Source organism: Sapajus apella, unplaced genomic scaffold, assembly GCF_009761245.1.
Source record: "Sapajus apella isolate SASKATOON/1434 unplaced genomic scaffold, GSC_monkey_1.0 scaffold12, whole genome shotgun sequence".
In the NCBI taxonomy this organism is placed as follows: Eukaryota; Metazoa; Chordata; class Mammalia; order Primates; family Cebidae; genus Sapajus; species Sapajus apella.
This window is the reverse complement of record NW_022436952.1, coordinates 1726418-1746484: the sequence shown is the minus strand read 5'-3', so window position 1 is coordinate 1746484 and position 20067 is coordinate 1726418. Positions and strand designations below refer to the sequence as shown.

The 20067-nt window shown below is 43.6% G+C and overlaps 1 protein-coding gene across 8 annotated transcripts in view; it reads left to right on the top strand.

Moving 5' to 3' along the window:
- The window catches only part of ATP6V0A1 (ATPase H+ transporting V0 subunit a1), a 63729-nt gene that overhangs the window by 22432 nt on the left and 21230 nt on the right, over positions 1 to 20067 (top strand). For all 8 annotated transcript variants that reach the window (XM_032279613.1, XM_032279612.1, XM_032279609.1 and 5 more), the window contains exons 9-17: positions 1365 to 1458; positions 6317 to 6529; positions 9300 to 9450; positions 11778 to 11917; positions 12790 to 12944; positions 13379 to 13469; positions 16492 to 16610; positions 18271 to 18487; positions 18768 to 18875. In XM_032279613.1, coding sequence (XP_032135504.1) covers positions 1365 to 1458; positions 6317 to 6529; positions 9300 to 9450; positions 11778 to 11917; positions 12790 to 12944; positions 13379 to 13469; positions 16492 to 16610; positions 18271 to 18487; positions 18768 to 18875 — 1288 coding nt within the window. The remainder of the gene's footprint in view (positions 1 to 1364; positions 1459 to 6316; positions 6530 to 9299; positions 9451 to 11777; positions 11918 to 12789; positions 12945 to 13378; positions 13470 to 16491; positions 16611 to 18270; positions 18488 to 18767; positions 18876 to 20067) is intronic.

The following is a 20067-nucleotide window of genomic DNA, read 5'->3' as shown; positions in this document are numbered from 1 at the left end:
AAAAAAAAAAAAAAAAAAAAAAAGAACCACAATTTCCTTAACTTGGGAAGAAAATAACTCTAAGGATTCATGGTTTATAAATGCCATATTATTCTGGGACAGTGAGTCTCCATACTTAGCATAGATGCTATGTCCTTAAATTTCCTGGAATCCTGCCTTAGGGACAGATTTTTTTTTTTTTTTTTTTTTTTTTTTTGAGTCTTGTGCTGTCACCCAGGCTGGAATGCAATGGCACAATCACAGCTTACTGCAAGTTTCATCTCCAGGGTTCAAGTGATTCTCCTGCCTCAGCCTCCCAAGTAGCTGGAATTACAGGTGCATGCCACCATGCCTGACTAATTTTTTTATTTTTAGTAGAGATGAGGTTTGCCATGCTGGCCAGGCTGGTCTTAAACTCGTCATCTCAAGCGATCTGCCTGCCTCACCTCCCAAAGTGCTGGGATTACAGGCATGAGCCACTATGCCTAGCTTTTTTTTTCCTTGAGTCAGCGCCTCACTCCATTGCCCAGGCTAAAGTGCAGTGGCATGATCACAGCTCACTGCAGCTTTGACTTCCCGAGCTCAGTTGATTCTCCCACCTCAGCCTCACAAGTAGCTGGGACTACAGGCACGTGCCACCATGCTCGACTAAGTTTTGTATTTTTTTGTGGAGATGACATTTCACCATGTTGCCCAGGCTGGTATTGAACTCCAAGACTCAAGCAATCCACCTGCCTCAGTTTCTCAAAGTGCTGGGATTACAGGCATGAGCCACCACGCCTGGCCTAGGGACAGAATTTTTTCCATGCCATCCCTCTCTTTTAATTTACAATATTATTTGCCTTTTTTTTTTTATAATTTCAAAGAAATTTCATAGCTACAGAGAATGTCAAGATAGTTCAGATGTTATAATTACTCTGTCTGCAGGTCATTTCACATAAATAGTGTTGACTTAAGCTGGACGCGGTGGCTCATGCCTGTAATCCTAGCACTTTGGCAGGCAAAGGTAGGTGGATCACCTGAGGTCAGGAGTTTGAGACCAGCCTGGCCAACATGGTGAAACCCCTTCTCTACTAAAAATACAAAAATTAGTGAGGTATGGCTGCAGGTGCCTATAATCCCTGCTACTTGGGAGGCTGAAGTAGGAGAATCACTTTAACCCGGGGGTGGAGGCTGCAGTGAGCCGAGATCATGCCACTTCACTCCAGCCTGGGTGACAGAGTGAAACTCCATCTCAAAAAAAAAAAATAGTATTGACTTAATACATCCGTCTGACCTAATCCTGTTTTGGTTCTTCTGGTACATTAGGATTACTTTCTGAGATTATTTAAATTGGATAAATTAAGAAACTTTGATGATTCTAAGGCTATGTCTATACATTCCAGGTTCCGAGCCTCACTCTATCCCTGTCCTGAGACACCACAGGAGAGGAAGGAAATGGCTTCTGGAGTGAATACCAGGATTGATGATCTCCAAATGGTACACAAAAGGCTGGAGGAAACTTGTTTTTGGGGAATACTGGAATACAAAACCATTCTCCCTCCTTGAAACACTAATAGTCTATAAGGCACCTAAAGCAAACCAGAATACCAAAAAAAGAAATGTGCATGGGTAATATATCTTTCTGGGAGCTGAGAAAGTCTCAGGGAATAACAGTTAAAAATAGCATTAGCCATCCTCAAATGAGACAGGAATGCTAAGCATCTAAAATCATCATTGCCTAGCGTATTCAATTCCTCTCCACCTCATGAGCCTGAGATTTTTTTATTTTTATTTTTTTGAGACAGACTCTCACTCTGTTGCCGAGGCTGGAGTGCCATGGTGCTATCTCAATTCACTGCAACCTCCGCCTCCCAGGCTCAAGTGATCCTCCTGCCTCGGCTTCCTGAGTAGCTGGGATTACAGGCACATGCCACCATGCCCGGCTAATTTTTGTACTTTTATTTTTTTGAGACGGAATCTCGCTCTTTTGCCCAGGCTGGGGTGCAATGGTGCGATCTTGGCTCACTGCAGCCTCTGCCTCCCAGGTTCAAGTGATTCTCCTGCCTCATCCTCCCAAGTAGCTGGGATTACAGGCATGTCCCACCACTCCCGGCTAAGTTTTGTATTTTTAGTAGAGATGGGGTTTCACTGTCTTGGCCAGGCTGGTCTCAAACTCCTGACCTCAAGTGATCCACCTGCCTCAGCCTCCCTAGGTTCTGGGATTACAGGTGTGAGCCACTGCGCTCAGCCAAGTCTGAAATATTTTTTATAATAATAATTTTTCAGGCCGGGCGCGGTGGCTCAAGCCTGTAATCCCAGCACTTTGGGAGGCCGAGGTGGGTGGATCACGAGGTCAAGAGATCGAGACCATCCTGGTCAACATGGTGAAACCCCATCTCTACTAAAAATACAAAAAAAAAAAATTAGCTGGGCATGGTGGCACGTGCCTGTAATCCCAGCTACTCAGGAGGCTGAGGCAGGAGAATTGCCTGAACCCAGGAGGCGGAGGTTGCGGTGAGCCGAGATCGCGCCATTGCACTCCAGCCTGAGTAACAAGAGCGAGACTCCGTCTCAAAAAAAAAAAAAAAAAAAAAAAAATTTCAAAAGTATGCTTAGTTAAGAAAAATATACTTCAAACAATCTAGACATACACTAGAAGTTAGCTCTGCCCTCTCCCACACGCCCTGCCTACTGAGGCAGCCAGTCCCAATAACTGGGCATGCATCCTTGTGGTCGGTCACCTTTGATCTTAACCACACAGTCTAGCCAAAGAGCCCTGGTGTGACTCTTGTACCCAAGAAGAGATTGAGTTTTGCTAAATTATAGTAAGAGTGGTTTATGTACACCATGGTTATCACAGGGCTCTGAGGGAGGAGTTGTGAACTATATGTACATATGGAAGGAAAGGCTGGTGAGTGGGGCTTTGTTCCTTTTGAAAGAATGAAAGTGATGATTGCCCCGTTAGAATATTAATAAACATAATATTGCCTTAATATAAACATAAAACTGCCTTGGCAGTTCCTTTTGGCAGTGGCAGAATTGTCAGATATGTTGTAACTTCCATTTATTTTTTCTTCTTCTCTTTTTTTTTTTTTTTTTTTGAGATGGAGTCTTGCTCTGTCACCCAGGCTGGAGTGCATTGGCATGATCTCGGCTCACTGCAGTCTCTGCCTCCTAGGTTCAAGCGATTCTCCTGCCTCAGCCTCCCAAGTAGCTGGGAATATAGGTACCCACCACTACACCTGGCTATTTTTTGTTTTTAGTAGAAAGGGGGTTTTGCCATGTTGGCCAGGCTGGTCTCGAACTCCTGACCTCAGGTGATCTGCCTGCCTCGCCCTCCTAAAGGGCTGGGGTTACAGGTATGAGCCACCATGCCCATCCTGTAACTTCCATTTCAACTCTCACTGACCCCCATCATATGTGACCCATCAACCTGACCTATTGCCAGGTCCTTTGAGATGTACTTACCTGTTTAACCAGAGAGAGAGAGAGAGAGTTTTAGAACTGCTGGTGAATGAGTGATAGGCTATACTAGTATATTCTGGGTTCTAAGGCTGCCTTAATCTCCTTCCAGGCCTATGGGTAGATTTAAAGAACATGTGCAGTAGTCATTATAACTGACCAGAATTTGATTTTTTAAAAATCTAGCTGTAGGAACTTAGAGTTTAAAAAGGGATTGAATACCAAGGAGTAGGGTGAGGAAAGAGAAAAGCAAATAGAACATTGCTTGCTAGTTTATTTAGCATCCTTCTAGAAGAGGGTTTTTTTTTTTTTGTTTTGTTTTTGTTTTTTTTTTTTTGAGATGGAGTTTCTCTCTTGCTGCCCAGGCTAGAGTGTGATGGTACAATCTGGGCTCCTGCAACCTCCGCCTCCCGGTTTCAAGTGATTTTTCTGCCTCAGCCTCCCAAGTAGCTGGAATTATAGGCATGTGCCACCATACCCAGCTAATTTTGTATTTTTAGTAGAGATAGAGTTTCTCCGTGTTGGTCAGGCTGGTCTTGAACTCCTGACCTCAGGTGATCCGCCCATCTCAGCCTTCCAAAGTGCTAGGATTACAGGCATGAGCCACCTTGCCCAGCCAGTTTTTTTTTTTTTTTTTTTTTTTTTTTTTTTTTTGACAGATCTCACTCTGTCACCCAGGCTGGAGTACAGTGGCACCATCTTGGCTCACTGCAGCCTTGACCTTCTAGGCTCAAGCAGTCTTTCTGTCTCAGCCTCCCAAGCAGCTGGGACTACAGGTGCATGCTGCCATGCCCAGCTAATTATTTTTTTCGTATGTTTTTGTAGAGATAGGGTCTCACTATATTGCCCAAGCTGGTCTGGAACTTCTGGCCTCAAGCAGTCCTCCTGCCTTGGCCTCCCAAAGTGCTGGGATTATAGGAGTGAGTAATAGTAATTGTGAAATAGTCAACAACCAGAAGTAAAGAAAGTATCTGTTTTCAAGTGATGTATTTCCCTAGCATGCCATGACTTTTCTTTTTAACAAATAGGTGTTCAGTATTTTCTCAGCCATGACTTTTTTAAAAAACAAAACAAAACAAACCTCTTTATGGAAGTCACTTTCCTCTGCCCCAGACAGTTTTTCAGGGAGTAGTTACTGCTTTGTTCTGAATTTTGTTCTGAACTAACTTGAAGAACTGTCTATGATAAAGACTTCTGCTTTGGGTTGCTTGCCTAATTTCTTCCAATTGAAGCAACAGGCTTAGCCACACTTATGCTATTAAAAATAAGGTCCAGGTGTGGTGGCTCATGCCTGTAATCCCAGCACTTTGGGAGGCTGAGGCAGGCAGACCAGAGGTCAGGAGTTCGAGACCAGCCTGACCAACATGGTGAAACCCCATCTCTACTAAAAATACAAAAATAAGCTGGGCATGGTGGCGCACACCTGTAATCCCAACTACTGGGGAGAATTGCTTGAACTTGAGAGGTGGAGGCAACAGAGCAAGATTCCATCTCTAAATAATAAATAAATAAATAAATAAATAACTTAAATATTTCATAATAAGACATGGAATGTAAAATGTTCTTGTACCTTCCTCCCACCCTACTCTTGGCAATGTGATTCCTCTGAGAAGCCTGACATAAAGGTAACACCTTAGCTGCCTTCATGATGGCAGTGGTATGTGACATTCCACACCCCCTGTGAAGATCACAGGCGCTCCTGATCCCATGGCATTTCCTGGCCCATGTTCCCAATGTAGGTAGGTGGTGGTGTTCAGTGCTTCTGTTCTTTTTTTTTTTGAAACGGAATCTCGCTCTGTTGCCAGGTTGGAGTGCAGTAGCACAATCTCGGCCCACTGCAACCTCCGCCTCCTGAGTTCAAGCGGTTCTCCTGCCTCACCTCCAAAGTAGCTGGGATTACAAGTGCATGCTACCACGCCCAACTAGTTTTTGTATTTTTAGTAGAGACGGGGTTTCACCATGTTGGCCAGGTTGGTCTTAAGCTTCTGATCTCAGGTGATCCGCCTGCCTCAGCCTCCCAAAGGGCTGGGGTTACAGATGTGAGCCACCACGCCTGGCCAGCTGCTGTTCTTAAGTGTAGATTTGTTCATTTGTCAGCGCCTGGGCTTGTGATGCCTATTTCTTCAAGTCTAAGTTAAAGTCCACACATAGAAAGTCATTGCTCTTTAATGACCCAAGTTAAAGGCAGCGACCTACGTTTGTTGTGCCTTGGATTGGTGGTAAGATTGAACGTATACAGAAAGGCTAAAAAACTATTTTCTCAGGTTTCTTCTCAGCTTGAAGCTAAATTAAAGTGAATGTTAGTAACTAGTACTCTAATTTCTAGTAATTTGGAAAAAAGAAACCATTCTAGCCAGAGGAAGAAAAAGACAGTTCCCTGGCGCCTCTTTTCAGAAAGCTATGCCTCTTTTCCATTCATATCCTAAGATCTAAAACTGGTGTTAGGGCCGGGCGCGGTGGCTCAAGCCTGTAATCCCAGCACTTTGGGAGGCCGTGGCGGGTGGATCACGAGGTCAAGAGATCGAGACCAGGCCGGGCGCGGTGGCTCAAGCCTGTAATCCCAGCACTTTGGGAGGCCGAGGCGGGTGGATCACGAGGTCAGGAGATCGAGACCATCCTGGTCAACATGGTGAAACCCCGTCTCTACTAAAAATACAAAAACATTAGCTGGGCATGGTGGTGCGTGCCTATAATCCCAGCTACTCAGGAGGCTGAGGCAGGAGAATTGCCTGAACCCAGGAGGCGGAGGTTGCGGTGAGCCAGGATTGCGCCATTGCACTCCAGCCTGGGTAACATGAGGGAAACTCCGTCTCAAAAAAACACAAACAAACAAAAAAAACAACAAAAAAACTGGCGTTAGAAGGATTCTCCCTTGTTCCTTTTCTCCCCACAGGTTCTGAATCAAACGGAGGATCACCGCCAGAGGGTTCTGCAGGCGGCCGCTAAGAACATCCGTGTCTGGTTCATCAAAGTGCGGAAGATGAAGGCCATTTACCACACCCTGAACCTGTGCAACATAGATGTGACTCAGAAATGCTTGATTGCAGAGGTCTGGTGCCCTGTCACCGACCTTGACTCCATCCAGTTTGCACTCAGAAGGGGCACGGTGAGTCCCCAAAGCTAGCAACACAGCTCGTGGCCAGGAAGGGAGGTTCCCATCAATAGTAACAATTTCATTTTTATGGCATTTCAATATCAGGGTTCCTTAATATATTTGGCTTTTAACTTGACAGCACATTTCATACATAGCTTAGCGTATCATATATATGTATCATATCAGCATAGCAAATCTTTATTTTGGATATGTGGAGACTGCAGTTCAGAGAGCTGAAATAATTTGGTCATATGCCCATGATTGTTCAGGGTCACTTATGGCCAGAGCATCAGTTTCCTGATGTACTCTGTATATGACTGCTTCTCTTTAGTAGTTAATTAGAACAACTACCACAGAACTGCTGTAAGTGCCTGGAGGAGTACAGAGATGTTCAAAACATGCCCTCAAGTATCTTACAGTTTATTAGGAGGGTTCCAACTGTGGAGTTGGAAAAAGCTTTAAGAAGGTGGCATTTGATCAGGGCTTTGAAGAATGGTAAGATGTTGGTAAGACTGCGGAATGAAGAGACGAGACAAAGGCAGGAAGTACAGTTAGACCATGCATGTTTGGGCAAGAACAGGATTTATAATGGGTTAGCTGAAAGAGGAGAAGAACCTGTCTGCATCAGGTAGTTTGGCACCTAACTGTGAACGGTTCATTTTATAATAACTTAGAAGATTCAGATTTTATTCCAGAGGGAGTTGAGAGACATTGGAGGTTCTTTAGCAGTGAAGGAACATGATCAAAGCAGTTTAGGTGGTTTTTAAAATTTTTTATTTTGTTTCTGAGACGGGGTCGTGCTCTGTTACCCAGGCTGGAGTGCAGTGGCGCCATCTTAGCTCACTGCAGCTTCTAACTCCTGGTCTTAAGCAGTCCTCCCACTTCAGGCTCCTGGTAGCTGGGACTACAGGTGTCTGCCATCATGCCCAGCTTTTTTGTAGAGACGGGGTTTTGCCATGTTGCCCAGGCTGATCTCAAATTCCTGGACTTGAGTGATCTGCCTGCCTCGGCCTTCCAAAGTGTTGGGGCAAGGCATGGTGGCTTATGTCTGTAATCCAGCACTTTGGGAGGCTCAGGTGGGCACATCACTTGAGGTCAGGAATTTGGACCTGCCTGGCCAACATGGCAAAACCCCATCTCTACTAAAAATACAGAAAATTAGACAGGTGTGGTGCTGGGTGCCTGTAATCCCAGCTACTCAGGAGGCTAAGGCAGGAGAATTGTTTGGATCCAGGAGGCAGATGTTGCAGTGAGCTGAGATTGTGCCACTGCACTCCAACCTGGGCAAGACCCTGTCTCAAAAAAAAAAGAAAAATGAAAAGAAGTGAGTCACCATGCCCAGCCGATCAAAGCAGTTTTTTTTTTTTTTTTTTTTTTTTTTGAGACAGAGTTTTGCTCTTGCCCAGCTGGAGTGCAGTGGCGCAATCTTGGCTCACTGCAACCTCCGCCTCCTGAGTAGGGTTCAAGTGATTCTCCTACCTCAGCCTCCTGAGTAGCTGGGATTACAGGCACACACCACCATGCCCAGCTAATATTTTATATTTTTAGTAGAGATGGGGTTTCATCATGTTTGCCAGGCTGGTCTCGAACTTCTGACCTCAGGTGATCCATCCACCGCAGCCTCCCAAAGTGCAGGGATTACAGGTGTGAGCCACTGCACCTGGCCCAAACCAGTTTTAAAAGAGTAATTTGCTGATAGTATCTAGGTTGGATTGAGGAGTGAAGAGATTCTGTAGGTAGGGATTCAGTTAGGAGGCTATTGTAGACATAGCGTAGTAAATAATAAGGATTCCCAGGTAGGACTTGACGATGGAGAAAAAAAACAGTGATGAATGTGTGAGATGTTCTGTAGGAAAAATCAATAGGGATGCATGGCTCCTAGCAAGGTGCAGGAGAAATACAAGGAGAGATTTAAACATCTTTTTGAGCCATCAAAGCTGAGCGGCCAGGAGAATTACGGTTCCTTTGTTGGAAGTAAATGTTCAGCAAGAGAAGTTTATTGATTGGGGAAAGATGGTAAGTTCAGTTGCAGTCACATTGAGGGCCATGTGGCAATGTCAAGCAGACAAGGGGACAAAGCTAAGGAAATGGGAGTCATGACAATGGAAGGGAATGAGACCTCCAAGAGATAGGTCACAGAGAGAAAGAAAGGTTGGGGGCCTGCATTGCTATTAGGCAGAACAGATACAACCAGCAAAGAGAGAGAAGGAATGGTTAGTGAGTAGGAGAATTCCTAAGGAAGAAAGAGTCACCAAAGATCTCCAACATGTAGGGGGCATGCTCGGGGGAGAGGGGGTAGAGAAGCCCTTTGGTCAGGAACCAGCCACTTTGCATAAGCATGCTCAGCCAGACTGCAAAGGATTAGGAGTTAAGGTAGTGAAGAAGGAGAGGCAGAAAACATACTTCTTTGCTTTCTCTGTGAAACAGAGACAGTAAGTTTCACAAAAAGTCTGATACGTAGGCAGTTCCACGTTTTCTGTGGTGACATATTTAAAGTTAAATTTTTTTCATATTAAGGATCTATTTCACAGGCTCTAATAGAAATCTTCAATTGTAAATGTTATGCCTTGTCCCAGTTTTCCCAAAGCCTGGGAAAGATAATCTAGTTTTATTTATTTATATATTTATTTTTGGCTTTATTGAGATATAATTTACACAAAAGAAAATACATATATTTTATGTGTACCATTTGATGAGTTTTGAGAAATATACAGCTGTGTAACCACCACCACCACAATTAGGAGGAGAACCTAATTTTGATATATGTGCTAATGTTTTTCAGGAACACAGTGGTTCTACTGTACCTTCCATTTTGAACAGGATGCAGACAAACCAGACTCCCCCAACCTATAACAAAACCAACAAGTTTACCTATGGCTTTCAGAACATAGTAGATGCTTATGGAATTGGAACTTACCGAGAGATAAATCCAGGTAAAAGGAAGCTTGTTATCGTTTTTCTCTAGAGTGTTTTTGTTTGTTTGGTTGGCTTGGTTTGTTTTGAGACAGAGTCTCCTTCGGTTGCCCAGACTGGAGTGCAGCAGCACGATTGTAGTTCACTGCAGTCTCAACCTTCTGGCCTCAAGGGATCCTCCCACTTCAGCCTCCTGAATAGCTAGGACCACAAGCAGATACCACTACACCTGGCTAATTTTTTGTTTTTTATTTTATGATTTCTTTTTTGAGACTGGGTCTCATTCTGTTGCCCAGGCTGTAGTGCAGTGGTGTAATCATGGCCCACAGCAGCCTCAACCTCTCAGGCTCAAGTGATCCTCCTGCCTCAACCTCTGGAGTAGCTGGGGACAACAGGCATGTGTGTTACCATGCCTGGGTAATTAAAAAAATTTTTTTAGAGATGTGGTTTCACTGTGTTGCCCAGGCTGATAATTTTTTATTTTTTTTAGAGATGGGGTATTGTCATGTTGCCCAAGCTAGTCTTGAACTCCTGGCTAAAGCAAGCCTCCTGCTTTGGCCTCCCCAAGTGCTGGGATTATAGGTGTGAGCCACTGTGCCTGTCCCAGACTGGACCCTTAAATGTGCTCTCACAGCCATAAAACCACCTGGACTTCACTAGCAAATCATTTGCAGAGGCTGCTTTAAGCAAAATGTTTCTTCTAAGATGTCTGATATTTTTAAAGGGCTTTTTTTTTTTTTTGCTTCCCTGTTTCAAGATTAGACAGAGAAAATGTAGCAAGTATTGGCCATTTTAGGCACAATACAGATTTCTCCTATATTTGGAGAGCTAATTATTAAATCAAGAGTATGAGGATTCATTTTCAGCTGGAGCCGTACACAATACTGCTTTGCTCTGGGCTTTCTCCGTCTGTACGTTATCTAATATTTAGCTTTATACCACTGGGACATGGTTGCTGCACAAAGAGAAGACAGCTGGCCTGTCCTGGGAGCAGTCCCTCACGAGATAGAAGAGAATCAAAGAACAAATCAGTGTTGCCAGGGTTACACCTTCATTTCCTCTGTTCTTATTTGTTTAAATGTTATCAGAGCTGCCAGGCATGGTGGCTTATGCCTGTAATCTCTGATACTCAGGAGGCTGAGGCTGGAGGATTGCTCAAGGCCAGGAGTTCAGGAATAGCTTGGGCAAAATTGTGAGATTCCAGTTTAAAAACAAATTATTTAAGTTATTAGTAATTTAAAAAAAAAATTAACTGGGCATGGTGGCAAATACCCGTAGTCCCAGCTATTTCAGAGGCTGAGATGGGAGGACCACTTGAGTCCAGGGGTTGCAGGCTGCAGTGAGCTACGATGGCACCACTGTACTCCAGTCTGGGTGGCAGAGCAAGACCCCATCTCTCTTTTTAAAAAAAGTTATTGGCTGGGTGTGCTGGCTCACACCTGTAATCCCAGCACTTTGGGAGGCCAAGGTGGGCGGATCACCTGAGGTCAGGAGTTTGAAACCAGCCTGGCCAACATGGTGAAACCCCATCTCAAAAAAAAAAAAGTTATTAATAGTACAAATGTCATTAGCCACTTTGTGAGGGTGTGTTGATTCTGCCATGAAAGATTTTCTCTGAGAGTCCTATCTCTCTGGCAGCTAGGGAATAAGTCACCTTATGTTGATCTTAAGAGTATGGGGGCCAGGCGCAGTGGCTCACGCCTGTAATCCCAGCACTTTGGGAGGCTGAGGCACACAGATAACGAGGTCAAGAGATCAAGACCCTGTCTCACCATGTAAAAAATACAAAAATTAGCTGGGAGTGATGGCACATGCCTATAGTCCCAGCTACTCAGGAAGCTGAGGCAGGAGAATCACTTGAACCCAGGAGACGGAGGTTACAGTGAGCTGAGATTGAGCCACTGCCCTCCAGCCTGATGACAGAGCAAGACTTCGTCTCAAAAAAAAAAAAGAGTATGGAAGTCCAGTTACGGTGGCTCAGGCCTGTAATCCCAGCACTTTGGGAGGCCACGGCGGGTAGGTCATGAGGTCAGCAGTTCGACACCAGCCTGACCAACATGGTGCAACCCCATTTCTACTAAAAATACAAAAATTAGCTGGGCGTGGTGGTGGGCACCTGTAATCCCAGCTACTCAGGAGGCTGAGGCAGGAAAATCACTTGAACCTGGGAGGTGGAGGTTGCAGTAATCCAAGATTGTACCAGTGCCCTCCAGCCTGGCTAACAGAGCGAGACTCTCTTAAAAAAAAAAAAAAGAAAGAAAGAAAGAGTATGGAAAAGAATGTGATATTTGTGGAATTGCTGTAGTTTTATGTACTTTGTATTTTTCTTTTTATGGTTTCTTTATAGCTCCATATACGATTATCACTTTCCCTTTTCTATTTGCTGTGATGTTTGGAGACTTTGGTCATGGCATTTTAATGACCCTTTTTGCTGTGTGGATGGTATTGAGGGAGAGCCGGATCCTTTCCCAGAAGAATGAGAATGAGGTAATGTTTAGGTTACATCTGCCTTAAACTGAAATTTTATAATTTCCCAAGCATTCATTGTGAGTATTATGATCTGGGCCTGGCACGCTGGCTTAGGCCTGTAATGCCAGCACTTTGGGAGGCCAAGGTGGGCGGATCACGCGGTCCAAGAGATCGAGACCATCCTGGCCAACATCGTGAAACCCCGACTCTACTAAAATAGAAAAATTAGCTGGACATGGTGGCGCACGCCTGTAGTTCCAGCTACTTGGGAGGCTGAGGCAGGAGAATTGATTGAACCAGGAGGCGGAGGTTGCAGTGAGCCAAGATCGCACCACTGCACTCCAGCCTGGCGACAGAGCAAAACTCTGTCTCAAAAAAAAAAAAAGAAAAAGAAAATTATGACCTGGAAGTCTTTTATCCATGAATTTATGAAAAGGGAGTAGAGAAGATATGTTCATTTTAACACTAAACAGGACATGTGCTAGCCAGAAGTGGTAGTGTGTGCCTGTAGTCCCAGCAACTTGGAGGCTGAGGCAGGAGAATCACTTGAGCCCAGGAATTTGAGACTAGCCTAGGCAACATAGTGAGACCCTATCTCTAAAAAAATAAAAATTATTTAGGTTGGTGCAAAAGTTATTGAGGTTTTGGCCATCACTTTTAGTGGCCAAAACCACAATAACTTTTGCACCAATCTAATAAAAATAAAAAAATAAAGAGGCCACGTATTGTGAAAGTGACTATCTCATTAGCATTTTATTTTGGTCTTTACCTCAAGCTGTCTGAACCAGGATGGGGTAAAGTAGTGCCAGAGAAAGGGGCTGGCATATTCTGAATAATGTCACAATGTGAGCTGCAGCGAGTACATTCTCATTACTTTCTTCTGTTCCCAGATGTTTAGCACTGTGTTCAGTGGTCGATACATTATTCTGTTGATGGGTGTGTTCTCCATGTACACTGGCCTCATCTACAATGATTGCTTTTCCAAGTCTCTTAATATCTTTGGGTCATCCTGGAGTGTACGGCCGATGTTTACTTATAATTGGACGTAAGTTGCAGAAGAAGCTAAAATTCAAAGCTTACGCCTTTCATGTTCAGCCCTGATTTTTAAGATAAGTGGTAAACTGACACTTCTTTAGGAAGTGGTGACAGTGTCTCCTCATTCATGCTCCGCACTGTGAGGTGCTTTGTGATTTGTTCAGCAAGTGTCAAGGAACTAAGACTAGGAATGATTTTTTTGCTTGTTTGAAACTAAAAGTAGATTGTCCAGTTCCCTACTTGATTGTGTGTTTGTGTGTTTTTCTTTTTATCATTTTGGATCCCTCAATCTCAGCTGCTAGTCTCTCCTCTTTATTTTTCCCCCTTCCATTTTATTGAAGAGACAAGATAGCTATACTAATTTATTTTGGGGTCAATTTCTGGACCCCTGTTGTTTCCTTCTCTTGTTAAAAAATAAATGTGACTTTTTCCCTGTTATGGTAGGGAAGAGACGCTTCGAGGGAATCCTGTTCTACAGCTGAACCCAGCCCTCCCTGGAGTGTTTGGTGGACCATACCCTTTTGGCATTGATCCAGTAAGAGGACTTCCTTCCTATATGCTAACCTCAAATTTTTTAACAGTAACCCTAAAGCGAGATAATTAGAGTGAAGATAAATAGTTATTTATGCTTTCCTTGGACACGGTGACTCATGCCTATAATTCTAGCACTTTGGGAAGCTGAGGAGGTTGGATCATCTGAGGTCAGGAGTTCGAGACCAGCCTGGCCAACTAGTGAAACCATGTCTCTACTAAAAATACAAAAATTAGCTGGGTGTGGTAGCACATGCCTGTAGTCCCAGCTTCCCTGGAGACCAAGGCAGGAGAATCTCTTGAACCCAGGAGGTGGAGGTTGCAGTGAGCAGAGATCACACCACTGCACTCCAGCCTGGGTGACAGAGCAAGACTCCATCTCAAAGCAAACAAACAGAAAAAAAACAAAAATAGTTACGTGGGTTTTCGTTGACGTATTTTTGGGAAACCTTGATGTATGTCTTCAGAGGACTTCTAAGTCATAAGAGACCCAAGTGCCTTGAGGAGCCACATACTTTTCCATGCACTGCTTATTTCTGATGTGGTTAATAATATTGACTCTGAGAAGACTGATTTCCAAGATTCCTTCCCAGTTCTTAATTTATTTCTGCTTAGTTTTTTGTTGTTGTTGTTTTTAGCAGATATTTTAACAAAGCAGAAAGATCTTTTTTCTGTGGATTTTAGACTTGCATTCTTATATTTATAAACTTACAAAAACTTATCCCAGAATTAATTTTGTTTTTCAAATACTTAGGCAAATTAAGTATGATCAAATCTTTTTTATTGTGTGCTATAAAAATGGAATGGCAGCAACAATTTAATACAGGGCATCTGGTTGCTGAGAAAAAGTAAAAATAATACAGGTTTGGTGAGGTGGCTCACACCTGTAATCTCAGCCCTTTGGGTTGCAGAGACAGGCAGATCGCTTGAGGTTAGGAGTTCGAGACCAGCCTGGCCAACATGGTGAAACTTTATGAAAAATACATAAATTAGCTGGGCATGGTAGCATGTGCCTGTAGTACAGCTACTTAGGAGGCTGAGGCAGGAGAATTGCTTGAACCCGGGAGGAAGAGATTGCAGTGAGCCCAGATCGTGCCACTGCACTCCAGCCTGGAGGATATAGTGAGACTCCATCTCAAAAAATAGATGGAATGACAGCTCCACAGGGCTACAATTAGCAAAATGTAGACTGTGGGAAAATATTTAAGATAAACAACCCAATTTATTCAAAAGATATTTTGTAAGGAATAAAAAAGGAAAGATGGAAGGAGAACTTATAGTTTAGAGACTCAAGAGATATATCTACAATCATAATGTATAGGCTGGGTGCGGTGGCTCACACCTGTAATCCCAGCACTTTGGGAGGCCAAGGTGGGCAGATCACTCGAGGTCAGGAATTCCAGACCAGCCTGGGCAACATAGCAAAACCCCATGTGATGGTACATGCCTGTAGTCCCAGCTACACAGGAGGCTGGGGCAGGAGAGTCGCTTGAACCTGGGAGGTGGAGGTTGCAGTGAGCCAAGATCGTGCCACTGCCCTCCAGCCATCACAACAGAGCAAGAGACTCTGTCTCAAAAAAAAAAAAAAAAAGTACAGATCTTATCTAGACCCTGCTTTGAATAAATTGTTTTTTTTTTTAAAAAAGGTTTGGACCTAATCAGAGAAATTTGAATATTGACTGTTTTATGATATTAAAGAATCATTGTTAATGCATTTAGGTATTATGACAATATTGTGGTCATGCTTTTTTTTTTTTTAAGATGGGGTTTCACCATGATGGCCAGGCTGGTCTTGAATTCCTGACCTCAGGTGATCCACCCACCTCGCCCTCCCAAAGTGCTAGGATTACAGGCCTGAGCCACAGCACCCAGCCTGTTTTTTTTTTTTTTTTCTTTTTGCTCATGTTTTAAAAATAAGTCCTGGCTGGGCATGGTGGCTCACACCTGTAATCCCAGCACTTTGGGAGGCCAAAGTGGGTGGATCACGAGGTCAGGAGATTGAAACCTTCCTGGCTAACACTGTAAAACCCCGTCACTACTAAAAATACAAAAAATTAGCTGGGCTTGGTGGCATGCATCTGTAGTCCCAGCTACTCAGGAGGCTGAGGCAGGAGAATTGCTTGAGCCCCAGAGGCAGAGGTTGCAGTAAGCTGAGATGGCGCCACTGCACTCCAGCCTGGGCAACAGAGTAAGACTCCATCTCAAAAAAAGTCTATACTGGCTGGGTGCAGTGGCTCAAACCTGTAATCCCAGCACTTTGGGAGGCTGAGGCAGGCCTCAGGCTGGACCTGAGGTCAGGAGTTTGAGACCAGCCTAGCTAACATGGTGAAACCCCGTCTCTACTAAAAATACAAAATTAGCTGGGCATGGTGGCGTGCGCCTGTAATCTCAGCTACTTGGGAGGCCAAGGCAGGAGAATTGCTTAAACTTGGGAGGCTGAGGTTGCAGTGAGGCAAGATCACGAACACTGCACTCTAGGCCTGGACAAAAAGAGCGAAACTTCGGCCGGGCGTGGTGGCTCACGCCTGTAATCTCAGCACTTTGGGAAGCCGAGGTGGGTGGATCACCTGAGGTCAGGAGTTTAAGACCAGCCTGGCCAACATGGTGAAACCCTGTCTTTAAAAAAAAAAAAAAGAGCAAAACTTCATCTCAATCAATCAAATAAGTCTTTTCCTTTTTGACGTCTATGCTGAAATATTTACGGGTAAAATGACAAGATATCTGGACTTTGCTTCATAATAACATGGAGATTAGTCAGTGGCAATAATCTTGTTTCCCAAGTCCAAAGGTGATAGTAATTTTTGAAGCATTCTCCTCAAAATCAAGATTAAAAAAAAAAATTTTTGAAGCAGAGTGATAGGTGCATAGGAGTTTGTTATACCTTTCTGTCTGCTTAAGTATCTGTTTAGAATTTTCCATAATAAATAATAATGATTAATAAATAAAAACTGTTCTTTTAAACAGAGGAATATTTTTCCATTTGAGAATTCTTTATAATGCCTTTTCGTTTTCTCGGATTATGACAGATTTGGAACATTGCTACCAATAAACTGACCTTCTTGAACTCTTTTAAGATGAAGATGTCTGTTATCCTTGGTATCATCCATATGCTGTTTGGAGTCAGCCTGAGCCTATTCAACCACATGTGAGTTGTTCCATTTCTGTCATAAGAATGTGTGTAGTTTAGAGAATGCGTTTGCCTAAAGAAATCATGACATCTTTGGGGAGGGATTCGTAACATAGAACCTCATTCTACATTATAGAAGTGCTTTTCTAAAAATTTAATGGTCTGGCTGGGCATGGTGGCTCACGCCTGTAATCCCAGCACTTTGGGAGGCCAAGTCGGGTGGATCACCTGAGCTCAGGAGTTCAAAACCAGCCTGGCCAACATGGTGAAACCCCCTCTCTACTAAAAATACAAAAATCAGCTGGGTGTGGTGGCATGTACCTGTAATCCCAGCTACTTGGGTGGCTGAGGCAAGAGAATCACTTGAACCTGGGAGGCAAAGGTTGCAGTGAGCTGAGATGGCGCCACTGCACACCAGTCTGGATGACAGAGCAAGACTCCATCTCAAAAAAAAAAAAAATTTAAAAATTAAAAAAAAATTTCATGATTTGGCCGGGTGCAGTGACATACCTATAACCCCATCACTCTGGGAGGCTGAGGTGGGTGGATCACTTGAGGTCACGAATTTGAGACCAGCCGAGCCAACATGGTGAAACTCCGTCTCTACTAAAAATACAAAAAATTAAACGGGCATGGTTGCAGGCACCCGTAATCCCAACTACTTGGGAGGCTGAGGCAGGAGAATTGCTTGAACCCGGGAGACAGAGGTTGCAATGAGCCAAGATCACACCACTGCACTGCAGCCTGGGTGAAACTCCATCTCAAAACAAAAAAATTTCATGGTCTTAAATGAGGCTTAATATTAGTTCTTTAACAATTTACTGTTCCAGTAAAGATCCTTGAAAAAAATTTGAGCAATTTTCATCAAAATAAGTGAGTTCTTTTTCTTCCATGAGGTGCAACTGACATAAAATTATGAGCTGTGGACTAGGCGCAGTGGTTCATGCCTATAATCCCAGCACTTCAGGAGGCCAAGGTGGGAAGATCACTTGAGCCCAGGAGTTCAAGACAAGCCTGGGTAACACAAGAGACCCCATCTCTATTAAAAAAGAAAAAAAAGATGATGAACTGTGGTCTCAGAATGTACTAAATTTTTCCATTCTCTTTCTCATGAAGAGAATGGTGGGGATGGTATTGGAGCTGTTTAAGGTTCAGAAGTTTGAGGCCTGGTGAAATGGCTCACGCCTGTCATCCTAGCAGTTTGGGAGGCCAAGGAGGGCAGATCACCTGAGGTCAGGAGTTTGAGACCAGCCTGGCCAACATAGCAAAACCCCATCTCTACAAAAAATATGAGCTAGGCGTGGTGGCGCATGTTTGTAGTCCTAGCTACACAGGAGGCTGAGGTAAGAGGATCACCTAAGCCCAGGGAGGTTGAGGCTGCAATGAGCCAAGATTGCACCACTGTACTGCAGCCTGAGTCGCAGAGTGAGACCCTGTCTCAAAAAAAAAAAGAAAATAAAAAAAGCAACAACAAAACAAAACCAAGGTTCAGAAATTTGACCATGATAGTTAATCCTGCATTGTCTCTGTTGCCTCCAGCTTCTGGTTGCTGATTCTTAAAGTGATAAAGAGAGAATTGAGGGGCTACTAAGTAGAAAAATCTAGTGGATACTCCATTCAGTGTAGGAGTGGCCCTAGGCCTATTTACCCTTAACATTTTTTTCTCTCTCCTTTTTAGCTATTTCAAGAAGCCCCTGAATATCTACTTTGGATTTATTCCTGAAATAATCTTCATGACTTCTTTGTTTGGCTATTTGGTTATCCTTATTTTTTACAAGTGGACAGCCTATGATGCTCATACATCTGAGAATGCACCAAGCCTTCTGATCCATTTCATAAACATGTTCCTCTTTTCCTACCCAGAGTCTGGTTATTCGATGTTGTATTCTGGACAGGTATGTCAGCACAGAGGCGGGCTGTCTGAGATGATTGTCCTTGATCAGGAAGCCAGATATTTCTCTGACCCTAAAAAATTTATAACTGCCCTTCTATGGAACACTTCTAGGGCTTTGTTACAAAATGTGCTAATTATTTTGAGAAACTGTCTAGTGTTATTCATAGATCAGTAAGAAAGTACTGTTGGGGGAAATTTGTGCCAGATTTGGAAACTGGAAACTGCGTATGTGATCAGTAGACTTTTATATGATGGACCTTTTCCTTCTTCTTACTCTGCAGAAAGGAATTCAGTGTTTCCTGGTAGTGGTTGCCCTACTGTGTGTACCTTGGATGCTGCTGTTTAAACCACTGGTCCTTCGCCGGCAGTATTTGAGAAGGAAGCATTTGGTAAGTGTATTTCTACTGCTAAAAGTTACTAGACTTTTTATTTTTCAAGATCAAGGCAATTCCCCAGTGATATAATTAATTGAGCACAAATCTGTATACTCTGTTTTGTTTTTGTTTTTTTTGAGACTGAGTCTCCCTCTGTTGCCCAGGCCAGGGTACAGTGGCACAATCTTGGCTCACTACAGCCTCCACCTCCTGGGTTCAAGCAGTTCTGCTGCCTCAGCCTCCCAAGTAGCTGCCACCACCACACCCAGCTAATTTTTGTATTTTTGGTAAAGATGGGGTTTCACCATGTTGGCCAGGCTGGTATTTAACTCCTGACCTCGTGACCTGCCCACTTCGGCCTCCTAAAGTGCTGGGATTATAGGCATGAGCCACTGCGCCCAGCCACAAATCTGGTATACTCTTTTTTTTTTTTGAGACGGAGTTACACTCTTGTTACCCAGGCTGGAGTGCAGTGGCGCGATCTCGGCTCACCGCAACCTCCGTCTCCTGGGTTCAGGCAATTCTCCTGCCTCAGCCTCCTGAGTAGCTGGGACTACAGTGGTGTGCCACCATGCCCAGCTAATTTTTGTATTTTTAGTAGAGACGGGGTTTCACCATGTTGACCAGGATGGTCTCGATCTCTTGACCTTGTGATCCACCCGTCTCGGCCTCCCAAAGTGCTGGGATTATAGGCATGAGCCACCGCGCCCGGCCAAATCTCTGTTAAACAGAACATACTGAGCTTTATAATAGTTAAGATAAAAATCTGTTCTTTTGCATTAAAAGAAGCCCATGGACTGTTTAATAATATGGAAAATATGTACACTTGAAGCCAATCACTCTTAATTCAGAGCTCATTTCCTTAGTGACCCATTTGGAGCAGGAGTGCGTGACATTGGCATCTGGGATCCTAACATCATTGATAGAAGTAAATCAATCAAGTTTGTAACACCCAGAGGAAACCTCCAACTGTATTGGGAAGCTCTGGAAACTGGATCTCTGAAACTCTTAATTCCTTAAATATTAGTATTTGCCACAAAAAGTATTATCAGATGGTTTTAGGTAAAGTTCAAGAGATTTCTTGATTATTTTACATAAAATACAGTTTTGTAATACTTCTCATATGTAGATTGTCATAGAGTCTTTCTCTTGGGATACAATAAGCAAATATTCTTTGGAATATAGTTTAAGAAACACTGCTCTAGAG